Below are 12,327 nucleotides of genomic sequence, written 5' to 3'. Positions count from 1 at the left end.
AAAGATTAGTTGACACCGGTATAACATTGTCAAGTACCTTCGCAGCGTACTGACCTCGAGTTGTAGAACGTTTAAACATTGGATTAATTACGAAAACTTTAGTATTTCAAAATATTGACTTTAAGCTCGTAAAACTCTACCTCATTACAACTAGGTACTTAATTTAATAGGAGTTACATAGTTTCTTTGATTGTCATTTGGCGCACAAAACAATTTTACAGAAGGAAACGTTAGTGGCGCGATAGGTAGGACCATGTAGTACCAAAACTGTTTCTAGTATTCATACTAAGTACGGAAAACTAAATTTAAAAAATAACAAATTGTTTAGATTTGAAAAAGCGACATCTCAAGTCAATTTCCTAATTTGCAAATATTGGAATTGAGCAGGTTATCAACTGTAAAGTAGATCATGTAGATGAAGCCACAACCTGAGAGTTGAATAGGGCATACAATATTTATCAACGATACGTCGCTCGAAAGGTTCTTAAATTTTGTTTTGTAGTTTGTGTAATTAATCACATAATAGAGGTTTTAGATTATTTTAGATCTTTCAGATTAGGTACTTTTATTCAACCCTATAAAAGGTGGCCAATGCTCTTGTGATTTTAGTTTTAGAGGTTATAAGCCGCGGTGATGACATACCATCAGGTGACCCCCGTATGTAGACTCGTTGGCCTAAAGCTGGCGACCGAGCCAATGGCCTTGAAAATCAAACCGAGATAGGTTACCTCTCTCGCACAAGATCGCCATAGTTAAGAACTAGAAGCATTTTTAATTTACTACAAACATAACACAATTTTCCTTACAAGACTAACATAACATGTTATATAGTATTGGTGCACAATTAATAAATTATCATACAATTTTTATCTACATTGAATGATTAGCATTGCTCAAACTGTATAAATTAGTGGTATTTTGGTTATTTTTTTCCGCACTGTCTTTAAAAAATAGAAATGTAAAGAAAAAATGATTTTTCTTCTCATATTCTGTAGACATATGCTTAATATAAACCGTCAAAACATAGTTTCAATTATGCGATATTTTCGCGATTTCTTGGGATAGCGGCCTTAATAAAAAAGAAATGTGAGTATTTTTTTTAAATACAAAGCCTTTAGAAATCTCCTATTTTATAAAGGAGTTAATGAATTCAAATTATTCAGTAGTTTATGCTTATAAGAAGACAGAATTCTCTTGTTTATCTTTGTCAGTAATGTTCTAATTAACTATGATTAATATCCGGTTTCCGGCAGCTTCCGGCTGGCTAATGTCACGCACCAATACAGCCACCGTTTGCCACATTATAGATTAAGTTGACCTCTGACCTGATTTCCGGATGTTGACATTTTCGACCTGAGATTTTTACATTTGGCAAGACAAAGCTTTTTGTTTTTTTTTTTGACTATTAACATAATGAAAATGTATTGTTGCAGTAAAATACAAAATTAATCAATGAGGGAGAGGGAGTTATCATCAAATGAGTTTGCTGGTTTTTCACATTAAATAGTGGATTTAGTTACAAAAGAGAATAAGAAATGTTTTTAAATTTTGGTAGACAAAGCCGTAGAACTAACTATTAATATGAAAGATGAGTTCCGCATGGAAAAACGTTTAATTTTCATACACGCCAGTAATGAGAATCTCAATCAAGTCGCTACGATAATGACTTGAGCGCTTGCCTTTAGCAGCTACATTTACCTAAGTATGGATTCAATCACACCGAACAGTAATATATACGGATGAATTAACGAATATTATGTTCTTTCTTTTTACGAAAAAGCTATTATATATTTATTGTTAGCCATTTTATTTAAGATTTACAGTTATGCGTTCCATTTACTGGAATATCTGAACTACCAGAGATAGATTGTAATTCACTTACAGTACGGTATTAGTAGCGAGCGCAAAAAAGAATTCTTGTAATGTTTCTTGCGTCATTTGCATCCGAAGTGGTGATTAGTGATTTAACAGAAAAATTATTCTTACATTTAATAAAAAGGTTTTTATAAAAATTTCCTGGCTAAGTCTTTGTTTAATAAGCTATTTGAATATTTTAAGCTTGAATGATTTATTTAATAATAAAAATAATAAAAAATCATTTATATCAGGCTTATTAATAACAAAAACAGTCGGACTATTACATAATAAAAATTAAATACTAATTGATTTTATATAGAAAAAAAAATATATAAATTCAATAATATTACATTTTAAAATCTAGTTTATTTGCTTATAGTTGCAAATTTTATTATATTTCTTTCGATTGTTATTTTACTACTAAAGCATTTTTTACTACCATTGAAATTATTTTTTCTCTGACAAAACGAACCAATGTAATTTCGAATTTTAATGTACGGCACTCTTACGATAAAGGAGACCTTTATGTTCATACGGTAAATTAGTTCAGATGCTTTTTATATGTATTTTGTATAACTTTTAATAAGCTATAATAATTAAACAGTTGAAGAGATAAGGGTTAATCTTGGGTCACAATATACGTGCTATGCCATCTCCTTCATCACTAAATATTATTTAGAAATAAATCATGATTTAATAAAAATTAAATGTAAGGAGATTGTAAGACCTCTCACATGATCTAAGTTATATTATGTTAAATCTGTTTTATTGCTCTATTCATACTTAATTGATTTCATTTGATTACATTTCAAAAAGTTACTGAAAATGATAAATAAATTTTTGCCTTGAAAATTAATTGCCTTAATTTTTTTAACAAATAAATTTCTAATAAGCTTTTGTTGTACGGTGTGTAAGGCAGCCATGAGTACGTAATAATACAGTAACGACGAAGCTTAATGAGCAATTTCCTAACGAACTCAACTGATGAACTGTTCTCAAAACTTTATAATTTGTATAGATTTTTTTTGGAATATTTATTTACTGCTCAATCAAACACGGCTTTCAGTGATGACTTTTGAAAATATAACTAGTTTAAGGCAAAGGATATATTTATTTAATCAAAATAAGATTTTCAAACTATTAAAAAATATAGTAATTGATTCGTTAAACGTCGCTATTCTTTTGTTTATGGAACCACAGGAACAAATAATTAGAGGAATCACAGGAGCGTTGCTGACCTTATAAAGTGTGGAAGAAACGTGATATGAATTCAAAACTGAATGCACGTTGGTACGTGACTGACGAGTATCAAACCTAGGCACCGTGGTGGGAGTTCTACTTATTAAGCCACCGACACATAATATATCGTGCTGTTGAGCTAGAAGAGTATTATTAAAGTCGCTAGTGTGGTAGACCCTTAAATGCAACTGGTTTATTTGCAGCCGATGTAATACATACCAGTGGGAGGCTCCTTTGCACAGGATGCCGGCTAGGTTATGGGTACCTCAACGGCGCCTATTTCTGCCGTGAAGCAGTAATGAGTAAGCATTACTGTTTCGGTCTGAAGGGTGCCGTAGCTAGTGAAATTACTGGGCAAATGAGACTTAACATCTTGTCTCAAGGCGACGAACGCAACTGTAATGCAGAATATTTGTCTTTTTCGAGAATTCTAAGCGGCACTGCATTGTAATGGGCAGGGCGTATCAATTACAATCAGCTGAACGTCCTGCTCGTCTCGCCTTATTAAAATAAAAAATAAATATAATAATAATTGCCTTTGTTTCAAAGCGTTCTGCTGACCATAGACCTTCAATAATCTAGCGTATAGACAAGAAAAGGTTGCAAGAAAGAAAACCATATAAAATGGAGATAAGCAAGATAGATAAGGAAAACTAATCTATTGATATATGTTGCTATATATCAATAGACACGTTTTCCTTCCAATTTCCACTTGGGAAGTGAATTGGTTGGATTACAAGTATCATTATTATTTCACATCCACAAATCAGCGAATAATGGTCATTATGAGATTCCAAATATTCTTTTTTTAATTTCGAGTCCAGTGGTTAATTCGTCCAAGTTTTGATGTATATTAAATCTCTACTACCCCTTCGGAAAGAAATGGTGCCCTGAGAGGAAATAAATGTCACTAATAAAAACTTATTTTAGCGATTATATTATAAATATACGTATAAGTAATAGCTGGACGCAATTGTAATCTTAAGCTGGCTTTCATGGTTTGGAAAAGCAGTTCAGTTATGTATAATACTAGCTGACCCGACAGACGTTGTTCTGTAGATAATAAAAAAAATACTGTTTTACAGGAATTTGCCAATAATATTTCAAAACATCAATAATGATTTCGTAAAAAATGCACTCTGTTGTTATATTGAAATTGTTTCTTGTTGAACTGTCAAACCGTGCGTCACGAAATTCTCATAAAATATATGTCGATACAAAATAAATATTGCAAATAAAAATAATTATGGATCCCAAAACGATATAAAAACTATCCTATCTCTCAAGTTGGACTAAACTGGACTCCATGAAGTAATCCCCATTGAAATCCGTTCATCAGTTTAGGTGTCCATCGCGGACAAACGTGTCACGTGATATATATGTATATTAAGATTTTATTCAGTCTTTTTAAATAAAACTTTTAAAATCCGTTAAAGTTAGAAATTGGACTAAATTTAAAATGTAGTTATCACTACATGCCCGATAATGATGATCAACCGTAAGCAGATGTAGGAATAAATGCTATCCTAAATCCACCAAAGCCAAAAGCGATTGCTTACCGTATGTAACTAAATCTTAATATGCACAAATCCAGTGTCCTGATGTTTGTTTTCAGTGAACCCCTAAACTATTGACGGGATATAAATGGGGATTACTTCATGGAGTACAGTTAAGTCCAACTCGAGAGATTGGATAGTTTTACTTTGGTCTCAAACCCATAATTATTTTTATTTACAATATTTATTATGTATGGACATATTTTCTATAAGAGAATTTATTGACGTACGGTTTAACAGTGCAGCTGTGAAACAATTTCTTTATAACAACGTAGAGCATATTCTACGAAATAATTCTTGATGTTATGAAATATTATTGACAAATTCATAAAAAACAATTTTATTTATTATGTACAGAACAACGTCTGTCGGACAGCAAGTAATATTTATATATTAATGGTTTAACGTGTTTAAGGTTGAAATATTAGCCCTATTTTGTGCAGCCAATCATTATTCACCAAAATCTTCACAAAACAATCACAAATTTAAATTTTTTTATGTGTATAATTTATATGTACCATAAAGTTGCATGTAATTTTAACAGCTAAGTACTTAAACTAAATAATTTTAAAGCTAAATTCAAAATACCTTGCTTCTACTTCTTGGATCCCTGAAATCTTCCTTTGAAGCCTTCCGCCTCTTATCTTTCAAGATCATACGAGCCGCTGCGAACGCCATTTTTCTTATTAATAGTACACTTTCTTATTTATAGTACACTCGTTAAATTTAAGTCTTATCACAGATTTAGATTTAATTGACTACTTATAACTTAAGTAACTTTATTGCTACTTATAATCACTGTCGTTAAGACCAAGGTTCGATGTTGGAGTGCTTACTTGAATCTGGTCAATTGCTCATTTAACTTAATTCCTACATATCTAAGCACTATAAGTCTGGGAAGATAGAAAACATAAAAATATATAATACAAAAGAATTATTTACAAAAGTTTTATTTTGGTTAAGTACGTAAGTACCAGGAAATAATAAAATATAATAGTTTCAAAAACTAATACGCTCCAAAATTGATAAATAAATATTGTATTCAAAAAATTATTTAAAAAAGTTTTTGTTTGGTTCAGAGTACCAGGAAAGAATAAAATAAATTAGTCACAAAAAGCAAAATTGATGACGATTTAACTTAATTCATACATATTATATAACCTCAAAAAGTTTGGGAAGATTATCTATAAAAATATATAACTCAAAAGAATTATTCAAAAATGTTTATTTGTTTACGGTTTCCATGAAAAATAAATTAAAGTTTAAAAAAGGAATATGCTTTTCAAATTTAGAAAATAAACATAAATTTACGGAGAAATCGTTCTTAAGCGGCATTAAGACTGCTTAGATTTATATAAATATTCCGAGTCATGGATGTTTAAATGTATTTATGTAGGTTTATATGTATTTATGTATGTTTAAGTAAGTTTATTGTATTAAATATATCGTTGTCTTGCACCCCATGGCAGGGCACAGGCTATATAATATGCTTAATTTGGGGCAAGATAATTTATTTAAAAAGTGTGTAAATATTATTATTATATTGCTATATAACCAAACAACCGTAATTACTAATTATTTAACTCCTAATAATGCATATTTTTTAACTATAACTAATATTTAAGTATTAAAAGTATGTTTTTTAATGTGTCGATATTGTATGTATCCAGATAATTCCGGCACGATTGCAATGTCACAAAAGTCCTCGATTTGATGCAAATTTTCAAATAATATGGAAGAAGTGTGAAAAAACATACAAAAATTCCATTACATACAACCCTACTAATATTATAAATGTGAATGTACGTTTGTATGTTACGCTTTCACGCCTAAACCACTGAAAAAATTTTGATGAAATTTAATACAGAGATAGACTAAAGCTTGCAAAAGGACAAAGGCTACCTTTAATTGCGAAAAAGTAAACGGAGGGGTTGAAATAGGTGTTGGAAGCTTGTATAGGAATTCGTCATTTTCGGAGATAAAACCATAAACTTTGTATTTAGGCATTTGATAAGTAGTAATTTATAAACATTTGTTCGAGCATTTTTGAAACTTTGACCAACATGGAGATGAAATAGGATATGAAAGTTTATAGGGAAATACAATTGAAGACACTGTCCACAATGACAATTGATATACGCTGTATTATAGAAGAGCGCCACCAGTAGCGAAAAGAGCAGTTTGTATGTGTATTATTTTCCGGCCTTTGCGTTTTTTTTCAGCACCCATATCGTATCGTCCCAGAAAAACCGTACAAGGGAGCTCATTCCACAGCTTTCTAGTACTTTGTAGAAAGTTCCTTGAAATCCGCGAAATAAGTATTGATTTCATACTCATGAAATTTTCACAATAGCGGCATAGTGTACTAAAACTGTAGAGTAATTTACAAACAACAACTTTAATTAATATTTCCTGAGACAGTTACAGCTGATTCGAAAGCCACAGAGCCCGTATATAACCCAGATTAGAGTTGTTTGCGACGGGCGTGGAAACCATGAGCGTGTGTTAAATTTATTTGTGCAGGTTCTACCCCGGCTTAACCACATTTAAATGTACTGCATGCATTTAATGCGGGATGTTTAGATTCAAATTCAAATATTTTGTAGTGAAACTTCCGTAGGTGCATAAGGAAATTTTTACGGAAGAAACGCAATAATAATAATATTAGCGTCACGAAGATGTGCAGCGTCGAAGAAGAGGGAGAGAGCGATTGAGACCGATCGAGAGAGAGTGAGAAAGGGCGAATGTCGAATCACGCACAGTACCATAGCCGACTATTATTGTTAACACAAGCCGTGCTGATTGCCGAGCTGGCAACGGCGCAGTGGTCCTATCCGCCATCAAAATATGTTTAATTTGCTCAGTGCTCTTGCTTACATTTGTTTTTACTTTATTTGAATGAAACCACAAATTGACTTCAAATTGAATTAAGTTACACATATTTATTTAAAATTGGATTCACTTATTGACAGTCTAAAAACCATTCGGAAATGAATGCCTCAGACACGAGAAGAACAGTCGTAAAAAATTCAGCAGGCTACTATTTTTTTTTGTAAATTTCGATACAAATAAATTGATGATTGACTGACGGCGTTTGCTCCATTCCCAATCTGTGGTATTATTAGGAAATTAGTAATTTATGTTATAATAACGTTCACCACATCTGCTTGAGGGCAAGACAAGAAAAGAAAAAAATATTTGTGTAAGAACGGCGTAGATGTATACTATATATCCCCATTTCCCCATTTTTAGGGATGGTAAATTGGTTGTGTACAACAATGTGCTAAATATTTACCTTACAGTGTACTGTGATGGACAAAATTATGTTGTAACCTTTGTTAAATCTATATTTATGTTTACAAGCATAATTATTTTCAAATAATAGGCAATGGTTTGGTGCTGATACATTTTATTTTAAGTTAATCTATACATTGTATGAGATTTACATTGTTATGTTTGTTATAACTTCAATAAGTGTTTCTCTTTTTCCTAGGCTCAAAGTTGTGTATCTACATGTAAAATATTTAACGAATATCGCTGTATATTTCAGCTGTATTAAAATCTTTTATGAATTAAGGTATCAAAGGACCTTTGACGACCATATGGATACCACTTATAGATCAAAACGTAAGTAAAAAAACATGTGTGCAATTCACACGTGGTAAAAGTGAAACCTTAAAAAATTACGAAGAATTTTATTATAAAACTGATGAATAATCTCTACAAACGTGTACTACACACACTCACACACTATACACGTACTACGCTGAGGTTGGGCCTTAGGGTCTCAAGGCAAGAGAACCAAGAACAACAACAATAACGTAGCAGCGTAGTAGGTCAGCACTTGTATAACATTTATAAGATATGCATTGTACATGAACCTCTAAACGGCATATGAGGTCCTGGTACATGTTGCTAGGATGACACATGATTTCAAACGCTATGAAAGACATTACTATCACTGCTACCATATTTATGTACCTGGTGTCTATGTAGTGCTTCGTGCGCATGAAGTCAGAATATAATATTAATATAATTTTAATATACTCGCGACATACATATCACAATATCTTCTTCAACTATGATCGCCTGGTACCAAAACACTATATAATGCTTCCTTTCCTCCCACGTTAAATCTTATGAATTTATGTGTCTATCTCATTCTCCCGCCGGATGAACCCTATACATGTACCTGTTTGTGTCTCTATCGTCTCGCGTTTTCGTTTCATCGAGTTTCAAATCACAACGATTCTAATGAAGTTCCACTTCAATAACAATTTTATCTGAATGAGTTATTTTAAGTGTTAATATCGCTAATCTTTTTATCAATTCGATAAATCACGTGTTCCGCCTCTACGCAAGGCATCCTCAAGAGATGTTGACTCGCCAAACTCTGGAACGAAATTAGATCTTAGCCGAATTAACACTTAAGACATCATTTAGATAATTATGGATTTTTGCAAAATAATACCAATTCAAATACAAAGATTTTTTAAAATCCGTAAAGCATTATATCTTTCAATTAAAACTAATCGCCATGAGATTATAACAAATAAAAGAGAAAATAATTGAAAAATTCATTCAATTTCTCGAGTGTGAAACTTTAACAAGTGCATGCCGAGGGCTCTCATTGTTACTCAAAGTGCTGCTGCTAGGTGTAATCAATTGTGAACCTTAACGAACTGTGTTAAGATCGATTCTAATAAAACACCAGGTTAACCCTGTACAGTTACTAACAAAAGTGGTTTGTCTTCGCTTAAATAAACCGCTGAACTAAATTGTACTAAAGATTCACCTTTAAATGATTTTCCATGTAGTTTATCGGTTCCATTTGTATATAGTTACACTGAACTTAGCTCATAAAATGCTTTTGCTTGTACTTACAATGTATTCGAAGTTAAAAAATATCAACATCATCATCAGCCTGAAGACGTCCACTGCTGGACAAAGGCGTCCCCCAAAGATCTCCACCACGATCGGTCCTGCACTGCCCTCATCCAACGTATTCCGGCGATCTTGACCAGATCGTTGGTTCAACTAGTGGGGGGCTACCAACATTGCATCTTCCGGTACGTGGTCGCCATTCGAGGACTTTACTGCCCCAACGGCCATCTGTCCGTCATTCTATGTGCCCTGCCCACTGCTACCTCAGATTCGCAATCATTTGGGCTATGTCAGTGGCTTTGGTTCTCCTTCGGATCTCCTCATTTCTGATTCGATCTGGCAGGGAAACTCTGCGCATAGCCTTCTCCATTGCCCTCTGAGCGACCATGAGCTTTCTCAACAGGCCCATAGTTAGCTACCACGTCTGCATACCGTAAATCATCATTGGCAACACTAACTGACCTAAAAATGAAATGAATCCAACCGCAATTACTAAGCAGTACCTCAAACTTTATTGGAGAAAGCAGACCTTCACTTAAAGAGTTTTTTTTTCAACTTTCAACTAATATGGGTAATATTCCCATTCCAAAAAACTAGCACAGCACATGAAATATATTAATAACAATTATATTAATATACTTCCAGATATGGAAAACTATAAGTAATAACAATTTTATTCCAATTGAGTCATTCCAATTAAATAGGTACTGAATAAAATATAGGACCAGATAGGATTGCATAATATTCACATACAATTGAAGCAATACAATTTTATTGAGTATATACTACATCAGATATATTCTTGTTCAGGGAATTAACGCTGGGAAATTGCTGAAACCGCAAGAAGCAAAATAAATAGAGACGCCTTTGGGTCTACACCACATAGCGTAAGAGCTGTTGTATAAATTTGTGCAACGTGTTTTATCATGAATGTTTATGTTTTCTATTTTTATAGAATATTGGAAATACGAAGCTTCGGATCACATGTGAGTAAATGATCAACATCGCCCACGTTCTCTTGAGACACAACGCAAACTTGTATGGTATTATTTTGTTTTATTCTAAAATCACCAGATGGAATATGATTCCACATGCGATATTAATAATATATTTTTAAGATAAATTTTATTTGATGTTATGTTATTTTTAAGTTCTAATTTAGTCGATTTATTGATTGCTTTTAAATTTCACCTCCAATATTTGTCAAATTAACTATGACTTTCAGTTATCTAATATACTCCTTTGAAATACTTATAATTTCTTACAGTAAATTAAAGCGAAAATCGTATCTCTTGCCATATCTCACATGTTTCTTGTTCCCTTAAATAATACACAAATAAAAACAACACACCTAAAAAGAACCTATAAAGGATTGTTTATCTCGAGAAAATGCTAGAATAATAATATAAATTCAAAATAAAATCGGATTAACATCAGACGCCCAAGACACGTGCCTCATATCAGGTAATATGTCTACCCTTATCAATCACCCTAACGTCAACAAAGTTTTCCAAAATACACGATACCTTATGAACTCGTATAATTGGGGCTCCACAACTTCTCTTGGGTTCAATTACGAAGAAAATGAAAATAAGTGTGAGTTTACAATTTAATGAGCAATTATAAAATAGTATTACCCCTTAGAACTAAATCAATGCCCGTTTTATTAAACAAGAAATACATAATATAAACAATTTCGTTTTAAAAAAGTTTAGTTTTCGCTCCAAATTAATATTGAAAACTACATGCAGAGGCTGAGACATGAAATAAAAAAACGAGTATAAGTTTAACAGCGTTGATTATGAACTCATGGATCTAGTGCTATGGAAATGAAAATAGGTAGAGTTGGGAACAGATAGAAGACTCAAAGCAAATATTGAAAAATTGTTCGTTTCTGTATGAAGTATACCTAAGGCAGCTTCCAGGATGATAAAATGTATTGTTAAAAAGGCGGGAGGGGAAGGAATGGGTAGTACTAGCAGAGACATTACTTCTAGGGGTCGGCTGGGCAATAAACCTATTAATATATTGGGAAAATTGGATATCTGAAAATACACTCACAGTATTTAATGGTAGGGAAGAAGCTTCAAATTCAATAAATTTATCTTTATTGGCTGTTTTCGAACCTATGCTATAATATGTTGAAGATTAACCCATATCATGCACAGTTGTCGGCACATCGGCGTTTTGTTCACCAGGCAAAAATAAACAAGTCTCAAATTGTATAAAATTTCTCGAAAAAGGCTCCCGGATAGTAAGAGTTTTAATAATAAGTAAAACTCCAGTTTTAAAGAAAAATATGTGTATCAGTTTAACAGGTTGAACAGGTTTATTATAACAACATGTGAAAGCTGATTGAGAGGAACACAAGCGCATGATCCAGCTTATTTGATTCTTGATGTTCATACGAAAGACTAGTAATGTTGTTAGCGTTCAATATTTATTTTAAATCTTTAAAAATATTCAGATCGGATACTTGAAGGGAAATCGCTTCTCGGTCTTCATCATTATTACTTTCGTTATGTGAATATGCACGACACGTCACTAAAAATGTCAAATAGAAAACGAAAACAAACTGATGTGGACGGAATACATTATGAATTAACTACGAAGTATTATAGGGATACTAAAATTTTGCGAGATTGGTGGTGTTCCGAAGCAGATTCAATTTCCGTTGCCTAACTACATAATGCAATACATAGTTACGAAGCAGAACTCACTACTACGCATTCTGCTTACTCTCACAACACATGTGGTGTGACCTGAGACTGGGGAGACCAATTTAGTTCAA

The 12,327-nt window shown here is 32.5% G+C and overlaps 1 protein-coding gene across 3 annotated transcripts in view; it reads right to left on the bottom strand.

Annotated features, from left to right (window-relative positions):
• Positions 1-12,327, bottom strand: part of LOC126979646 (calmodulin-A-like) — a 222,324-nt gene that overhangs the window by 69,345 nt on the left and 140,652 nt on the right. The window contains exon 1 of one of the 3 annotated variants that reach the window (XM_050829098.1): positions 5,241-5,347. The exons of the other annotated variants lie outside the window; for them this stretch is intronic. Within the exon in view, the coding sequence (XP_050685055.1) occupies positions 5,241-5,330 (90 nt within the window). The 5' untranslated portion in view covers positions 5,331-5,347. Of the gene's footprint in view, positions 1-5,240; positions 5,348-12,327 lie in introns of those variants that run through there. 3 annotated transcript variants of the gene reach the window in all.

Source organism: Leptidea sinapis, chromosome 3, assembly GCF_905404315.1.
Source record: "Leptidea sinapis chromosome 3, ilLepSina1.1, whole genome shotgun sequence".
NCBI classification, from domain to species: Eukaryota; Metazoa; Arthropoda; class Insecta; order Lepidoptera; family Pieridae; genus Leptidea; species Leptidea sinapis.
This window is presented reverse-complemented; position numbering and strand designations above follow the sequence as displayed.